General features: G+C 54.2%; 1 protein-coding gene across 1 annotated transcript in view; it reads right to left on the bottom strand.

The window, feature by feature from the left end:
• The window catches only part of HMCN2 (hemicentin 2), a 145,846-nt gene that overhangs the window by 82,309 nt on the left and 45,452 nt on the right, over positions 1-18,085 (bottom strand). Inside the window, 12 exon segments of the mRNA XM_049772813.1 lie at positions 330-518; positions 1,705-1,854; positions 2,674-2,787; positions 3,177-3,304; positions 3,590-3,731; positions 4,757-5,029; positions 5,503-5,624; positions 6,246-6,390; positions 9,323-9,586; positions 12,482-12,602; positions 12,945-13,051; positions 13,830-14,001. Coding sequence (XP_049628770.1) covers positions 330-518; positions 1,705-1,854; positions 2,674-2,787; positions 3,177-3,304; positions 3,590-3,731; positions 4,757-5,029; positions 5,503-5,624; positions 6,246-6,390; positions 9,323-9,586; positions 12,482-12,602; positions 12,945-13,051; positions 13,830-14,001 — 1,927 coding nt within the window.

Raw genomic sequence — 18,085 nt, 5'->3', positions numbered from 1 at the left:
TATGGTCCCCCGAGCCTGCCAGGAGTGATTTCTGAGTGTAGAGCCAAGAATAACCCCTGAGCGCTGCTGAGTGTGACCCAAAAACAAACAAACAAAAAATAATCGTATGCTTCACCCTTCATGCTCTGAGGGGCCGGTGCAGGGATCGAACTAAGGTCATAGCAGCTCAGAGTGGTGCAGTGACTCTGAATCACTGACAAAGTGTGTCAAGGCCTGGCTATTTTGGGGGGCCCAGGGATTCCGGACTCTGCCTGTCAGATAGTCAGCTGAGGTGTGGAAACTCATACCCCCTCTTCCCTGACCAATCTTGTCACCCGTTAACCTCTTACTTTCGATGAACAACAGTCCTGAGTCGCGATGGCCTCTGCTGTCACCCCGCCAGGGCCTCAGGGACTGGCCATCTCTGCGTTGCCAGGAGAGCTTTGGAGGGGGCCGGCCAGTGGCACGACACCCCAGAACAGCACTTCGCCCCAGCTCTACGGTGACATCACGGGGCAGCTCCGTCAGTTGGGGGGCATCTGTTGGGGAGAATAGTCAGCCCCATCAGGAGCAGACAGCATCCAGGGATAGTGGGGGGGCACCCAGGAGGGTCTCCTCTTGGAAAGTCTGGGGTTCACAGGTAGCCTGTCCTTGATACTGATCTGGCCCTGAGCATCCTGAGGAACAGAGGTAAAGTTGCTTGCACCCCCAAGCAGGTGGCGGGGAGCAACATTTGGCTCCCGTCTATGACCCTGTGGGACCCATCTTAAGGGGTTATACGAGTCCCTGAGATACTCCCAACCCTGCCCTAGCACTGGTCTCTCCTGGGTCCCAAGGAGCTTCCTCGTAGGGGTGTCCTAGATGAAGCCACTGCTCCCAGTGCCCCCTCTGTGCACAGCACCCCAAAAGGCCAACTTCCTGTGAGATTTCCTTTCTAGACTAAACTTCCTGTCATGAGCGCACGCAAGGACCACTGCATGGGAACATGTGGGTTGCACGGTTTCGGCTCATACAGGGATGATCAGAATGGAGCCTGAGGATGAGCGTCAGGGAGCCCATGGTGCCCCAGGATACTTGTCCTGACAGAAGAAATGGCAGTCATGCTGGAGGTCCCCATGGTGTTCCCATACCCCCTGAGGGGACCCCTGTCCCAGCATGTCCTTCCTCTCAGACCTCTGTCCACACATCCTGTCAGGCCATTCTCAGGGGAAAGTTTCTGCCCTTCCTAGATGGTTCTGTGGACCTGTGTCCACAGGTAGATCTGATTTCTTTCCAAGCTGCAGGTGCGGGCCCTGTGCTCGTCTGGGCTGAACCCGAACAAATAGCTGCTAGGGCTCAGACTCCCAGAGCACTGGCTGTCCTCAACCTGAATCTAAGCAAAATCTGTAGCATGGGGGGACCCTGGGGAGCCCCAGGCTGCAGGGATGGGAAGGTGGGGGAGGATCTGAGAAACAGTATTTGTGTCTGGTCTCAATGTGCCCTTCATATGGGACACTGACTGACCTTTGCCCTTCTGGGGGCACCATCGCTGTTGCCCTAGGACACAGCCCCATGTGGAATCTCTTTCCAGCTGTGGCCAGGTGCAGGGAGAGGAGCAGAGCAATAGGAACAGGGGAACAAGGAGAGGTGGGGATGAAGTGCAGGGAGCAGTGAGAACAGGATACCTGTCCTGACAGAGGAAATAGTACCAAGGCAGTGCGGGAAAGCTGAGGACAGGCCACTCACGTCCAACCTCCAGCCGGATTTCTGCGGAGGCTTCTCCCATCTCGTTGAGGGCACGGCAGGTGTAGATCCCCGCATCCCTGTCCCGTGTGACTGGGATCCGCAGGGTCCCAACACTGGAGCCCGCAGGGCCCAGGATCATCTCCAGACCCCCTGTCCCAAGAGGAGGAGGCAAAGTCTCTGCCTGGTCCCCGGACTGGGGGCAAGGTGTTCCTGATGCTCAGGGTCCTGGGACCCAAGGGATGGTATTGCAAGAGGAAGAGAGTTGGGGTTGGGGCGTCCAATCATGCGGTCCAATCACTTTGACCTGTGATGATGGGGACTTATAGAAATTTTGTGCCTTTTACATTAAAAAAGTTTTTTCTGGTGAGTAGATCCAGTCCACATAAGGCTTCTTGGGGGAGGAACAATAGCACAGTGGGGGGGGCACATGCCTTGCACAGGTTCAATCCTGGGCTTGGTCCCTGGTATCCCATATGACACCCCCCTCCAAGCACTACTGGGAGTAACCCCTGAGCACTGCCAGGCATGGGCCCCCTCCTCAAACAATAAAAGGCCTTTAAATGCCAAGCCACACCCCTGGCCACGCTGCTGGCCATGCTCAGCTCTGATTGGCTTTTGTTCTTCCTGTGCTGGTCCTGTCCTCCCCGCTAACCAGGGCACATCTTAAATCCTAAAGAACTCAATAGATTTAACTGAGAGGTGAGGGCTGTGGCCACTGTAGCCCCAAACCCCCAGGATGTGTCCAGGACCCACATAGGCAGTCTGGCTGTGGGTGGACAATGTGGGTGGACATGGACCCCATGGCACAGCTGACCCCATGCTTGGTTTAGCTGAGAACTGACCATGGGCCTGGAGCAAATTACTGACCACAGTCATGGCCAGACATGGACATATCTGGGTGCAAAGGGTGTCCAGGAGGGCATGATGCCTGTAACATCTACAGTTCTCAGCCCGCCTCTCCCCACGTACCTCGATACCAGATAATCCGGGGTGGGGGAGTCCCAGATGCCTCACACTCCAGCACCGCCTCCTCCCCAGCTGCGGCCAGCACCACAGCCCTGACCGCCGACACTGCCGGGGGTTCTGCGAGAGTGGCAGGAGTACAAAGTTGACCATAGCCAAGCACCCCCATGTACCCTACCCCAGATTTCAAGTTCATAAGCTCTGGAAACCACCCCTACTGTTCCTTCACACTGAACCTGGCATAAACCCAAACCTTGTGCAGCGAGAGGGTCTCTAACAGCCCCCAAAGAACCCTAAACCCAGTCCAATCCAATTTTGATGCCTTCGCACCCTCCCCTTCTGGAATGTTCCATTCCCTTCCCTACCCTCCACCTCTCATCTTCCATGAAAAATTCCTTGTCTTAGCAGCACTCAGGAATCTTCACTTCCCAAGAAAACCATGTCCACCAATTCCTGAACTTCTGTGGAAGACGAGGGTCTCCCCCAAAAGCTGCCTGCCAGCCCTGTACCTGAATAGAAGAGGGTGACAGTCTCCTGGGCTGTGCCAGCCTCATTGGCAGCTAGGCAGCTATAGTTCCCAGCATCCTCTGGGGCTACTCCCCGAATGACCAGTGTCCCTTGGGCGTCCACACGGGTCCTGGAGTTGTGAACAGGGAAGAAGAGAGGAGTGGAGTCAGAGTGGGTCACATGCGGTTGCCTGTGACATTCGTGCAGTTGTCAGAGGCCGGGGACTACTCTGAGTCTGAGACTGTCGTGAGCTCCACACTCGACACATCTTCAGAAGGCTCAGAGAGGTTGAACAACATGCTTGAGGTCACACAACCATGAGGGACACAGCTCCAGGGCCCCCCCAAACTCCCCCACTCATTCAAACACCACAAAGTTCCCCCCAGAGAACCTGGTCCCCTTCTCCCCCTCTCACCTGCCACCCTCCTGCAGGACACGGCCCTCACGGCTCCAGGAGATGTGGGGTTCAGGGTATCCTGAGGCCGAGCAGTGGATTCGTACCTCCATGCCCTGGGAAAAGCGCTGGGATGTGGTGTGGACGCTGACCTTGGGGGGCTCTGCAGCTCAGAGGGGACAGGGGGGAAGGAGCCAGTCAGAGAGGAAGGAATCCAAGGCCTGAGTTGCAGGAAGTGGGTCCATCCCAGCCACAGGGGAGTGACTTCCTCCTCCCTACCCTGTAATGCCAGCTCCCCTATTCTCTCAGTGGAGAACCCAGTGAGCTGGGGGGGGGGGGTGATAAGAACAGCCAGGGTAGAGCCAGCCCCTCCCCAGCAGCCTGAGTGGTCCCCAGGTCCCTGCTCCTTTATTTAGGTTTGGGAAGGTCATACAGGTGGTGCTCAGGGACCACTCCCAGCAGTTCCCAGGTGACCTGGAGGCACCAAGGATGAAGCTTGACCTCTCAGGTATCCCTGAGACCATCTTGGTTCTCACTCTGGGTCTCTGGGTCCCCTTGGGCTCCTCATATCAAAACTACAGACTTTCAGGTTCAGGCGCCAATGCCCTCAGCAGTCAGAGTTCAGAGGCACAGCTAAGTCTGGCTCTTAGCCAACCTGGCTAAACCTCAGAATCTGGACCCTCACACCCCACATGGCCAGTCCACACCCCTTGGCCTTGAAGAATCCCCGTTCTCTACAGGCTCAGCTGTCCAGACAGAACCTGCCTTGGGGAGAGTTTGTGAATCTATCATCTTGCTCCTCTATCATCCAGATGGGGTCTTCCTCCCTCCAGCCCCCCATCAGCACTGGCCCAGCCCTGCCAAGCACATGAGGTCCTTTTCTTCCAGGAGTTTTCAGTACTGGAGCACAGCCAACTGTGCACAGGGTGAGAGGTGAGAGAGACACACCCCAATGCATGGCTTTGGGGAGCAGCAGGGAAATGAGAGATCAGGGAGTAAGGTCAAACTGGGGCAAGGAAGCACTAGAACTCTTTGGTGGAAGGTTCCAGAAACATTCAAAGGACCCATGAGACCTGCTGGCTGTATTGTCTGGGCAGGTGAGGGGCCTTCAGGGACACATCAAGGAAGTTTGCTGAATGGAAATGTGGGGCAGGGGTCCTAAGTAGGGATGGATGGGCAAATCCTCACCTCGCACCAGAAGCCAAACAGACGCTCTGGTGAGACCATTGGCATTGCTGGCCACACACTGGTACTGCCCGCTGTCATCAGGGACCACAGCACGCAGCTCCAGGGACAGATTGGCCAGCTGTGAGACTCTGCCCCCCGACCTGGGCAGTGCACGCCAGCCCCGGACCCACGTGAGGTTAAAGGGCGCCTCATCCAGGACCCGGCAAGACAGGAGGGCAGTGTCCCCCGGCGACACGGTCACATTGTGGGCAGCGGCCAACTGTGGTGGTGGATCTACAGGTACAAAGAGGCTGAGAGGGGACAAGCCACACCCGGCCGACCGCGGGCACCCCACAAAAGCACCAGCCACTGCAGGACACGTCGTCAGCCCAGCACATCTGCTCCCCAGCTGGGGTGGCACCGCCCCAAGAGAACTTATGCCGCGCCCCCCTCCATCCCCGCCTGCCAGTGCGTGTTTGCACACGACAATATATCACCAGTGACACCACATTTCACACCCTCAGAGCTGGAAACTGCACCCTGGGGGATTCAGCCAGAGAAAGGGCCCCCTTGAGACGAGAGGCGATGAACACGAAGCGATTTTCTGCCCCTCAGCAGAGCCAGAACTTTCGCAGCGGTCAAATTCAGAACCAAAGCTCCACTTCCAGCGGGAGCGGGGAGGAAGCACTCTCAAGGGACAGGGCCATGGGCTGCCCAGAGTGGGGAATGGCCCAGGACTCAGGAAGGGGGCAGGAAGGGGGATGCACCTGTGATGATGACATGGGCCTGAGCGCGCCCCGTGCCGGCAGGGCTGACTGCCACACACTCGTACGTCCCTTCCTCTGCTGTGGAGGCCACCGGGAACTCCCAGCTGCTATTCCCGGAGCTCCTGGACACAGAGCAGCACAGGAGGGTCACAGGCCCTTTTTACCCTCTCACCCCCCTCCCGCATGCACCTTGCTCCAACCTCTTGCCTCCTCATTCCTCTTGCTCAACCCACCAACCTCACACCTCCTCTCCCCTAGATTCTACCTCCCAGCCTGGCTTAGCTCCAGGCGACCTGTATCCTGAAACTGCCCAGAAGAGATACCCCAAAATTCTCCAGGAGGCTGGTGGGAAAGGGGAAAACTGGGGTCACACCTGTTTGTGATCCCCAAAAGTGAGCTTCCAGCTTAAGGGGAGCCACATCAGGCAGTGCTCAAGGCTGGTTCCTGGCTCTGTGCTCAAGGATCAGTCTTGAGGCTTAAATATGAGGTTCTGGGGATGGAACCTGGGCAGGATCCTATCCTCTGGCCCTGCCCTCCAACTGTGCCTTTCTTCCTGTCCCAACACCCAGGAGGCCGAGCCTGCCTCCGTAAGTTTTCCAGAAGTTGGGGAAAACCCAGGACACCCCCAGGGGTTGATGGTCCAATCCCTCCAAGTCAACCAGGAGTTCCTGGGAGAACGAGAAGACTGAGACCCAGGTGCATCTCTGAACGCCCCCTCTGGCCTCGGACCCTGGGCCACTCACAGGAGGTGCCGCTCCTCGCCCAGCCGGGCCCCGCGACGTCGTAGCTGCAGCCGAAAAGGAAGGGCACTGTGCACAGAACAGGTGACCAGCAGGGGCTGGCGCAGGTAGCCATGGATCCGGGGTGGCATGCTGACAATCGGGGTGCCTGCGGGCAGAATGGCATTCAGAACCTGCTGCTGTTTGCACCGAACCTTGGCCCTGTGCTGGGGCTTGACCCCCAGGGACTAGGCGGGGTCCCCAACTCCAGCTCCAATATGAGAGTCCCCAACCTCCAGCTCCAGCATTTGGGCCTCCCTCAGCACTGTATCCACATTTTCCATTTAGCAGAAGGTAACTACAGTGAGCAGAGATGGGCTCTGGGCCTGGGTCCACCACCCCAAACTGGGGAAATGTGGCCCAGCTGGGCCCCCAAAAGGGTAGTTGGGGTAGGAGAGGGAGGGGACTCCCGTCTTTCACCCTTAGATTCAGCTTCCCGAAGGTGCTGCATGTGAATCTCCCATTTGTTCAAAGCCACACCTAGCAGTGCTCAGGGCTGTCTCTGGCTCAGCTCAGATGTGTACTCCTGGGGGTCCTCGGGGACCATAACTCAGGGCTCCTGCTACTAAGCCCGTGTTCCACACCCAACCTGTGTCCCTGCCCTCTGGTGCCTGGTTCTTTTTGTTTTTTTGTTTGGAGGTCACCCCCAGCAATGCTCAGGGGTTACTCCTGGCTCTGCGCTCAGGGATCTCTCTCGGCAGGCTTGGGAGACCCTATGGAATGCCAGGGATAGAACCCAGGTCTGCCGTGTGCAAGGCAAATGCCTTCCACGCTGCGCTATCACTCCAGGCCCTCTTGGCTGCTGTTCTGAGCAAACAGACCTGGCTGGAGACAGTCGCAGGACTCGAATGCACAATCCCAGTCATCTTGCAAACAGAACAGACGCCAGAGAGCTCACAGTCGGGAAGGGTGCCTCCTCTTAGCCCTGCTTTCCAGCTGACGCCCCCTCTCTGGCGGCTTGAGTGACTTCAGTGGGGCAGTAGGGGAGCAGCTGGCAGGGTGGGGTGCTGGGCCTCTCCCTGACTCCCACCCGAGGGAAGGGACTGGCCCAAGCAGCAGGGGTGGAATGAGGTAGCTGAGCATAGAGCTGGGGGCGGCCATGACATCACGTTCGGCTGTCTGCCACATCCCTGGGGAGGGGGTGTCAGGTCTTGCAGCCTCAGATGGGCTTAACACTCACTCCAACACCTCAGAAGCCAAGGCAAAGCTCAAGACCCCAGGTCCCACCCCAGCCAGACTGATCCAAGCCAGACTCCCAGCTCCAGGTCTGGAAGAAGATAGAGGTGGAAGCAAACTTGACTCCACAAAGTGCATCCCTGTCTCTTCCCCGCCACCTCACACCATTGCAAAGAGACAGAGCAGGAGCCAAAACCTCCAGGATCCAGCGCAGAGAACAGAGAAGAGGTGCTGGCCCTGCCTCTCCCACATAATTCCTTCCCAAAGATTCCTCCTCGTTGCTGTAAGGGCTAAGGAGGGTAAGTAGGAACCACAGCAGAAAAGTGGAGGCAGGAAGGTGCAAAGAAAAGGCCCTCAACTCCCCTGCCCTGCAGGACTCTACTCTCACAGGCATCAGGGACTCCTCCCTGTGCCCCTACTTGTTGCGCATGTCCTGGTTCAGGCCCCTAGCAAAAAGGGATCTAGGAATCTCCCAGACACTCCATCTATGCCCTCCCCGCAGGCCATACTCCTCCCAAGATGGCAGATGCAGAGGCAGGAGGCTGCATGGCCAGAGAACACAGGGCCCCTGCAGGGTTATTGACAAAGAAGTCACAATTGAGTCATCTCCCAGACATTGGTTGGATGGTAACACCACGGGATGTCCAGAGGTCAGTAACAAGCCACCATGGGAAGCAACACAAAGCACCCACAATGGTGCTTAATGTAGCCCATGGTTGCAGTTTGGCATGGCAGTGGGCCTGTCCCTCACCCACTGAACCCCCTAAGAGTTTTCTACCAGGACTTTGGAGACCCTGGTAGGCAGGGAGCCCCATGGACTCATCTCTAAAGTGGGTAGGAATCCCAGCACTGGTGGAATGGGCAGCTCAGGCACTGACAGGGGGAACTGCTGTGTGGCCTGATAGGATCCTGAGAGTAGTTATGATACCAGTCTGCAGCTCTGCCCAATGTCCACAGTGACTAGGTTAGTGCTAAATGCCCAGATGGGTGTGGGGGGTGGGTTGATGGGTGAACAAACTAATAGACAGATGGATGAGTGAGTGGGTCATGTATGGATGGATGCCAGACAGATGACTGGATGAAGGGGTGAGCTAATAGGCAGATGGTGGACAGATGGGTTCATGCATGTATACATGGAAAAGGGAGCACTAGTGGGTAGATGGGCGATGGGAAATGATGTGTGAATGGGTGGGTGTGTGGGTGGATGGATGGTGGATAAATGAGTGGATGGATGAATGGTGAATGAATAAATTGATGGATGGTTAAAGAGGGAGGATGAATGGATAAATGAATAGGTGGGTAGATGGATTAAAAAGATGTTATATAATGGGTGGTTAGATGGATGAGTAGGTAGAATAGTTGAATGGATAGGTGGGTAGATGGATGAATGGATGGATAGGTAGAATGGTTAATGGATGAATGGGTGGGGAAATGGGTGGATGGATGAGTGGATAAAATAATAGATGGTAGGTAGATGGATGGATGGATGGATGGATGGGTATATGGAGGGATGGATCAGCAGATGGATGAATGGATGGTGGACGGATGATGGATGAATGGATAAATGAATGGGTGGAGGAATAGTTGGATGGATGGATAGGTTGGTGGATAATAGGGTAAATGAATGAATAGAATAGACAGCTGTCAAGCTGAGTATATAGATGGACAAGTTATTTCATAGGAAATTCTTAAGCAAAGAGCTTCATGTTCAGCATCTCTGCACAGCACCTTGCATAGCTCACTGCCATTACAGCTAACAAATAACACTCCTAATCCAATCCAATCAGGGAAGGCTTCCAGAAGGAAAGAGGCCTCCTCCACATGACCCAGGGAACTGGGGCTCATCGGAATTGGCAATTACTCACCTGGGGCCACCCCACTGTAGGACACTCCGGAAACCCGAAGAAGAGGATTTCCCTCGTGGTCCTGGCCCTTCACCTTGAGGTAGAAGCGCTCTTGGGGGACACGGAAGGGGGGCCCGCCCCATAGTTGCTGGTCAGACTCATTGGTGAGGGGCCATGTGGGCAGAGTCAGGAGGGGCCACCCCGAGCTGTGGGCAAGCTCCACGGAGTCCAGGCGGCCAGGTCCTTGTAGGCCGGTGGCGTTGATCACCAGGGAGATGGGCACCCCTGCGAATGGAAGGCGGCAGGAGCAGGGCTGGCATCTGTGCTGGGCTCTGTGATTGGCCACAAGCCCAGCCATCTTGCCTGCAGCCACCAAGGCCAGGCAGGGAAATGAAGGAGCAGCGCCCGGCCTGCTGTCCATGGTCCTGAAACACCTTCCCCAGCCCTGGCTTCCTGACCTCACCGGACTTCGAAGGCATCGCAGGCAGCCCTGGGGCCAAGCAGGCCAGGCTGGGCCCTCCAAGAACTTTTTGGGGCCCAGGCAATGCCCAAGTCTACTCAGACACTTGTCTGCCTTGTGTGAAATGCTTCACCCGAGCACAGGACAGCACCAGGGTTGCCCGTTTCTCTGGGTTCACAGAGGAATTCAGCCAGGCCTCCTCTTTTCAAACGCCTGAGTTTCTCATCCAGGGGTGCCTGGAGTAGTCCATGAAGGCTCTGGGGGTTCTGAAGAGTCATTGACAATCCAAGAAGGGCTCCCAAGACTCCCAGCTGTGTGGGTAACCCCCACTTAGTCAGCTTCCTAGGTCTGTCCACCTCAGACACACACTATCAATTCTTTAAGGTTACCCACTATTGATGTGGCTGTCAACTATGCTGCCTCTACCCTAAAATGACTCTCTCCTAACTGACCCATCCCTGCACTAACTCTCCCCTGTCACCCCTTTGCTGTTTCTCCCCTGCATTCACTCCTCCCTGCAATATTGCCTTCTCTCATGGCTTCATCCCTGCACTGGCTTTAAACTTCTCTCAATTGTATTTTATTTCCATTTTGGTTTTGGGTCACATGCAGCCTGGGGTTCTCTCCCTGTAGTGCTCTTGGGATCACACACAACATGACTCAAATCTGGGCTCCCACATCGTGCACTCAAACCAGCTGAGCTATCTCTTAGACCCCTCTTTTTCTCCCCCTCCTGTCTTCTCTCTCCTTTCTCTTTCCTTCCTTCCCTCTGTTTTTTGTTTGTTTGTTTGTTTGGGTTTTTGGCCACACCAGGCAGTGCTCAGAAATTACTCCTGGCTTGTCACTCAGAAATTATTTCTGGTAGAGCTTGGGAGTACCATATGGGATGCTGGGGATAGAATCTGGATTGGCTGCATGCAAGGCAAATGTCCACCCTTCTATTGCTCTGGCCCTTCATTCATTCGTTCATTAATTCATTTATTCATTCCTTCCTTTCCTCTCATTCTTCTCTCTTCCTCTTTTTCCCTTAGCATAGTGCTGCTATCCATTTGGTTCTTTCCCAGCAGTGCTCCATGGTCCCAGGCCACACTTGGTAACATCTGACCCCACAGCACATATCCTACAGAACCATTGCTGAAACTCAAGATGTGCTGTTTAGGCCCAAGTGTTTAGGAGTTGTTGGATCACACAGACAGTGCTAGGGACAAGCAGTGTGTGCATCAAACTTGGGGTCTTTGGGCTGGAGCGATAGCACAACAGTAGGGTGTTTGCCCTGAACGCAGCTGACCCAGGATAGACCTGGGTTTGATTCCTGGCATCCCATATGGTTCCCCTGAGCCAGGGGTGATGTCTGAGTGCACAGCTAAGAGTAACCCTTGAGCATCACCATGTGTGGCCCCAAAATAAAACAAACAAACAAATAAAAAAACTTGGGGTCTTGTGCACACCAGGCATGTGCTCCAACCTCTGTGCTCGCCCAGGCCCCAGGAAACATGTGTGCATATGTGTATGTATGTATGTATACACACACACACACGTCTATGAATCCAGCTGCTTCATCTCTTGCCTTTAACCTCAAGCCTATTTCCCTGCCTCACCATCACCACCACATTGCTATTGGCAAAAATAAACCCACACTAAGCGAGTCACCCTTTGCTTTGCAGCAGTAATTCAGGGTCTGGCAGGGACCCCCACAGGGGCTGGCAGGAAGAACAGACATTAACAAGCAGACATAGGAGGGGACACTCAGCCTCCTGGGTTGTCCTTGGTGGGATACATGGGGCCCCACCTACTCTCCAGGGTCTGGTCCCAGAACAATCCCCTGAAAGGCCCTGTGGGCAGTGACCCTATTTTCCAGAGTGCCAGCTGGGACCTTGATGGCCACCAGATGGCATTTCCTGGCATGAAACTACCAGCCTGTGCCAGTTTAGGATGCAGCAGATGAAACCGGGAGGGGTTGCCTGATCTTCTCATACTGAAGGCAATGGGAACATGTTCGTTTCCAGCTTCAACATTCCAGGATCCACCAGCATGGACATGTCTCCCAGACACACACCCATCAGAATCCCCCATTTCTTTGGGGCCAGTAACTTCCCAAGCCAGGTAAACTGCCAGTGCTGTGCAGTATGAGGGGTGGCCAGGATAGCCAAGAGGGGCTCCAGATGCACGTGGGAAGAAAAAGAAGGGGAATCAGTGGGAAGGGGAGTGTAAGATCAAGCTCTTGGGGGAGATATAGATAATTCGGGGGGTGTTGGTGGTTGAGCTACATCTGATAGTACTCAAGGTTACACCTGGCTCTGTACTCAGGAATCACTCCTGGTGGTGCTCAGGAGACCTTGTGGAATGCTAGGGATCAAAGCAGGGCTGGCTGTGTGCAAGACACTTGCCCCACTGCTGTGCAATTGCTTGGGCCCTGGATATGGATATGTTTTTGGCAGGGAGGTCCATACCTGACTGCGCTCAGGGCTTACTCCTGGCTCTGTTCTCAAGGAGTCATTCCTGGTGGGCTCAGGGGACCATATGGGAGGCCAGGAATTGAACCTGGGTCAGCTACAAACAAGGCAAGAGCCCTTCCCGCTGTTCAATTGCTCCCACCCCAGGGGCTGATGTTCTTGTCCAAATTCCCTTGTCATGTGGTTTGGAAGAAATTTGGCCTCCACCTGGAGTCCAGGGTCTCCCCCCATCGTAGCCACCCCAGCTCCAGGGAAGAACCCTCCCACCTTCCAGAGGCCACTCAATGGTGTGGTTGAGGTCCAATGAAGGCTGAGTAGTGAAGCCGGCTCGGAAGTTAATGTCACTGACCCCGGTGATGCGCACGGAATGTCGGCCACTGCTGTAGACCTAGGATGGATGGCAGTGTCATGGGATACCCCACCCCGCACCCCTCTGCCCATGCTTCACCCAGACCCAGCCCATGATGCGAGGTGCTATTATACAGTTCCTGGACAGGTGGCTGTTGGACCTAACCAACCTGAGGTTAGAAGCTAGGAGCCCCTTGCCTCTGCAAGATAGGAGGCATGGCCTATGTGCCCCCACAAGGACAGAAATGAGCCCCAGCTACAGTACTGGCCTGGATATGTCCTCTCCCTCACCCCTTCTGCCAATCCCTGCAGCCTTGTCTGAGCCTATCTATACCCCACCAATACCAACACCACTGGGACCCCAGAAAGCGTGCACCCTTACCTTGATGGACCACAGCCCAGGATGCTCGGGCTTAAAGGCCACCACTTTGGCTGAGTCCGGAATGTTGAGGAGAACATTGAGGCCCTCGTCCTTCTGCAGGATTCTCCCTGTGAGGGTCCCCGAGTTCTGCTCAGTCCCAATCTTTCCCTAAGGTCCCTATGAGTGCCCTGCCCTAATCTAGGGGCTCAGGGGCCTCAGTTAACAAGGAGGTTTTGGGATAGAGGCTACAAACCTATGTCTGGCTACTCATGAAGTCCTCAGAGACTGAGGGCTCCAAGTGACACTGGAGAGTGGGTTGTAATGGGTCTGTAACCCCAGACTACCCATCTGCTTCTTTATGGGTTTTTAGTTTGTTTGTTTCATGTTTTGTTTTGGCTTTGAGTTTTGGGTTATACCCGGCACTGCTCAAGGGTTACTCATGGCTCTGTGCTCAGACATCACTCCTGATAGGCCCTATGGTATGCTGGGGGTTGAATCTGGGTTGGCCACATGAAAGGCAAAAGTCCTCCCTGCTGTGCTATTGCTCAGGTCCCCATCCAAATCTTTGTTCCCCACAAGAACCTCACTACAGGGGCCGGGAAGGTGGCGCTAGAGGTAAGGTGTCTGCCTTGCAAGCGCTAGCATAGGATTGACCGCGGTTCGATCCCCCGGCGTCCCATATGGTCCCCAAGCCAGGAGCGACTTCTGGGCGTATAGCCAGGAGTAACCCCTGAGCACTAAACGGGTGTGGCCCAAAAACCAAAAAAAAAAAAAAAAAAAAAGAACCTCACTACAAGGACCCTTCCCTGTCCCCTGCTTTCTTGTGCACCTGACCTCTCCCCAGCCCCTGAGCAGCTCCCACCCTGTAGTCCCCTTCTCCCTGATCCCTCCTGGCCCAGTACATACCCAGTGGGTCCCGAACCTCCACCTGGGGGCCCGGTCCACTCAGGGAGATGGTCACTTCCTGGAGACTGGGGTCGAAGGGGATGTCCCAGTGGTGTTCGCCGCCCTCCTCATGCTCTGTGGTCAGCAGGTTCACCCTGGAGGTCTGGATGGCCGACTCCACCCACCGCAGAACCTGGGCAGGGCAGTAGCAGGAGGCGCTGGCACCACCCAGCCAGACATGACCTATGGATGGTGTCTGCAGGCTGCCAACTTGGTGGGGCCGCCTGTGGATTTCCAGCCCCCCACAGTCTTGTCTTTTTGTGAAGGATGTCACACCCAGCAATGTTCAGGGGTTACTCCTGGCTCTACACTCTGAAACCACTCCTGGCAGTGCTCAGAGGGCCCTATAGAATGCCAGAATGGAACGCTGGTTGGCCGCATACAAGGCAAATGCTCTCCCTGCTGGGCTATTGCTTTTGCCAAGATTCACTCATATCATCATCCTCCTGGCTGCCACCAGAGTCTCACCCTAAGGAAGGCACCCATGGCCACCATCACTACCTCCATGAAGTCCTCCAACTGCCTCCTAGTCAGAGATGACCCAAGGAGCAAGGTTGTCCCCCACTCCTGTGCAGTTTGCCATCAGCCCCCCAGGAGGCCTCAGACTAGGCTCCCCCCACCCCAGCAGGACTGAGAGAACCTGTAGTTCAGGATAGTCTTTCCTGGGGGGCAGAGGAGATAGTGCAGCAAGGAGAATATTTGTCTTGCTTACGGCCATCTCAGGTTTGATCCCCAGCATTCCATAGGGTCCCTTGAGAACAGAACCAGGAGTAACCCTTGATCATTGCCAGGTATGGCCCCAAAAACATTTAAAGAAAAAAAGTATTTGGGGCTGAAGAGATATCATGGAGGTAGGGCATTTGCCTTACATCCAGAAGGACGGTGGTTCAAATCCCAGCATCCTATATGGTCCCCTGTGCCTGCCAGGAGCGATTTCTGAGCGAAGAACCAGGAGTAACCCCTGAGCGCTGCTGGGTGTGACCCAAAAACAAAAACAAAATAAAAGCATTTAAAATAAAAATTGGGGGAGGAAGATAGCATAGCAGTAGGGTGTTTGCCTTCCATGCAGCCAACCCAGGAGATGATGGTTCTAATCCCGGCACCCCATATGCTCCCCCAAGCCTGCCAGGAGCGATTTCTAAGCACAGATCCAGGAGTAACCCCTGAACGCCACTGGGCATGACCCAAAAACAAAATACAAAAAAATAAAATAATTTTTTAAAAAAACCACAATAGTCTCTCCTGACCCTTCTCCCCATTCACCTATAACCCTCAATTCTTTATTTTTTTTCCTCTAATTTTAATCCTAAAACTGTAATTTGCCAAGTTGTTCATGATCCAGTTGTTTCAGGTATGAAATATTCCAACCCCAATCCCACCATCAATGTGGCCTTCCCTTCACCACGTCCCCAATCTCCCATCTACCATCTTACTGTCTCTATGCAAGTACAAACAAATTTGCCCCACATTGTTTGTCACAACACAAAGGCAAATGGAATTATCAAAAGTTAGATCGGGGGCCAGAGAGACAGCACAATGGTAAAACATTTGCCTTGCATGCAGCTGACCCGGGACGGACCTGGGTTCAATTCCTGGCTTCCCATATGGTCCCCTGAGCCTGCCAGGAGCGATTTCTGAGTGCAGAGCCAAGAGTAACCTCTGAGCGCTGCTGAGTGTGCCCCCACCAAAAAATAGTAACCCCTAAGTGCTTCCAGGTGTGACCCAAAGACAAAAAGAAAAAAATGAAGTTAGTTCAACCAGGGTCGATTGGAAATAATTGTTCTCTCTCACCATGGTGTTACTATAATCAGTATGTGAGCATTTATTGCACTGTGTTTGGTGCTAATTACATTCAGGCTCCCTGAGCCCGAGAGATTTCTCTGGAACATTCCCATCTAAGGGGGGGGGGGAATGAGAGTCATAAGGGGTTCACCCAAGGCCCATCTCAAAGGTTCCTGACTCAATTCCAAACCCCAGCAGACCCAAACACACTTCCTCCTTTGCAAACAAACCAGGGAGGAGGGAAAGGAAAAGTCTCCAGAAAGAGTCATTTCTATCCAAGATAATGCACTACTGGAAGCTTCCATAACAAACTGGAAATCAAATGCAAACTGAGCCTGGCTATGTACCAGATCAGCACTGGCACCCCAGGTTAGCAAAAGTGAGCTCCAAGCCCAGCCCTTCTCTATCTCCCCCTTCTGAGTGACTTCATACAGCACAATATTCTGTTTCTCTTGGTGACTCTTGACCCATCTGGCTGGCAGTTCAAGGCAAGGACTTGGGGGTGCAGCAATATTTGCATGTGTCGTGCCAGGGATAACTGGGGTCACCCTGGCAGTATCTAGGGCCGAATGTGAAATATTCAGGGGACCATTCGGTGCCTGGGAGAAAACCAGAGTCGTTGCAGACAAGGCTTAACTCCTGTACTATCCCTCATTTATTTTTTTCAATTATTTTTTTCAGTCCATGCTGAATTACTTATGGTCCTGGTGTTATAAATAAATATATATCAGGCCGAAGTGATAGCACAGTGGGTAGGGCATTAGCCTTGCATGCAGCCAACCCAAGACTGACCTGTGTTTGATCTCCAGCATCCCATACGGTCCCCTGAGCCTACCAGGAGCAATTTCTGAGTGTAGAGCCAAGAGTAACCCCTGAGCACTGCCAGGTGTGGCCCCAAACCCCAAAAAGTTACTAATAAATCAATATCAAGGCCAGAGCAATGGTACAGTGGGGAAGGCATTTGCCTTGCATACAGTTGACCCAGGTTCAATCTCCAGCATCCCATATGGTCCCCAAGCCTGCCAGTGCAGACCTAGGAGTAAGCCCTGAGAATCACCAGGTGTGAGCTTCCAAAATAAAACCCACCTGTATAGGGTTGAAGAGTTTGTAGAGCATTGAAATATTTCCGTCTTTTCTTAGAAAAAGTTGTTTGAGAACTAGTAGTGTAGCTTAGGGGTGGAATACATGTCCAAGATCCCAGATTCAGGGTGGGAGAGATAGGACAGCAGTAGAGTGTTTTGCCTTGCATATGGTCGACCCCAAGATGGACCTGGGTTCAATCCCCAGTGTCCCATATGGTCCCCTGAGCCAGGAGCAATTTCTGAGCGCATAGCCAGGAGAAACCCCTGGGCATCACTGGATGTGGCTCAAAAAAACAAAAACAAAAAAAAAATTAAAACAAGGTGCAGGTTCAAACTCTATCCCTCATCCTCCAAAACAACTGTCATAAAAGCTATTTGAAAAGGAAAGAGGTGCCCAACTTCAATACCCACCCAAGCTAGCACAGGAGCAGCATCTAACCCAGAGGAGCCATCCTGTATGTCTGATCAAAGACCAGATCAACCCGGCATAGCAGTGTCTGCCTGGGGCCTGGGTAGGCACTATGGTGTTCAGAAGGGAAAGGGAACAGAACAGGAGGCTCCGTGTGAACTTTAGACAATATGTTTCTGCTCAAGCTCCTCTGAGCCACCCCACGTGTCTTGAGTTTTCCAGCAAGATTTGGGTTATCATCACGGCAGAAGCATCCCATGCTCAGAAACATCTGTGTCTGCTTGTATCTTTGGACCCGCTTCCCTCTCCTGTTTTGCCTCGCTTTCTAAGCAACGTTCCTCTTCAAAAAGTCCCCACTGGTCTTCGCCAAGTGGGGGGAGGGGCCAGGGAATGGGGGGACAGGGCTTTGTCCACCCACGGTGGTGGGGCCCGCCAGGGTGCCTGGAAGTCTCCTCCCCAGCTCCAGCTGAAGAGACACACAGAAGCTGGCCCTGTGAAAGGTGCCTGTCCCCTGAGAGTCCAGTCTCAGCTCTCTCTGACCCCTGTTCTCCTTCCCAGGGGGGCCAGGTCGGGCCGGGGGGGTCCGGGAGAAATCAGAATAGAGAAATGCTACCGTGAGGCAGTGGCCTCTCCCGTCCAAACAAGTCCCACACCCATACGCCGTGTCGCAACTGTCATTACAAGCTTGTTCTCGAATGTTCTGGTACAGGAAAATGCCCAGGAGTCAGGCTACTGATCAGGGAAGAGGTTGGCCAGACCCCCCACTGGGGCAGCATGTGCCCTGGCCCGGAGGAGGGTGATTGCAGCCATGCTGGACCCCTGTAGGCAAAGTCCTAGAGGTGATGGGGTGGGAGTGAGGCCAGGCCCTAGGGGCCCTTCGAGCGGAATCTGGGTGCCTGGTGAGCATACAAGCCTTCATCAGACCAGTGCCGTGTTTATTTGGC

This window comes from Suncus etruscus, chromosome 5 (genome assembly GCF_024139225.1).
Source record: "Suncus etruscus isolate mSunEtr1 chromosome 5, mSunEtr1.pri.cur, whole genome shotgun sequence".
In the NCBI taxonomy this organism is placed as follows: Eukaryota; Metazoa; Chordata; class Mammalia; order Eulipotyphla; family Soricidae; genus Suncus; species Suncus etruscus.
This window is presented reverse-complemented; position numbering and strand designations above follow the sequence as displayed.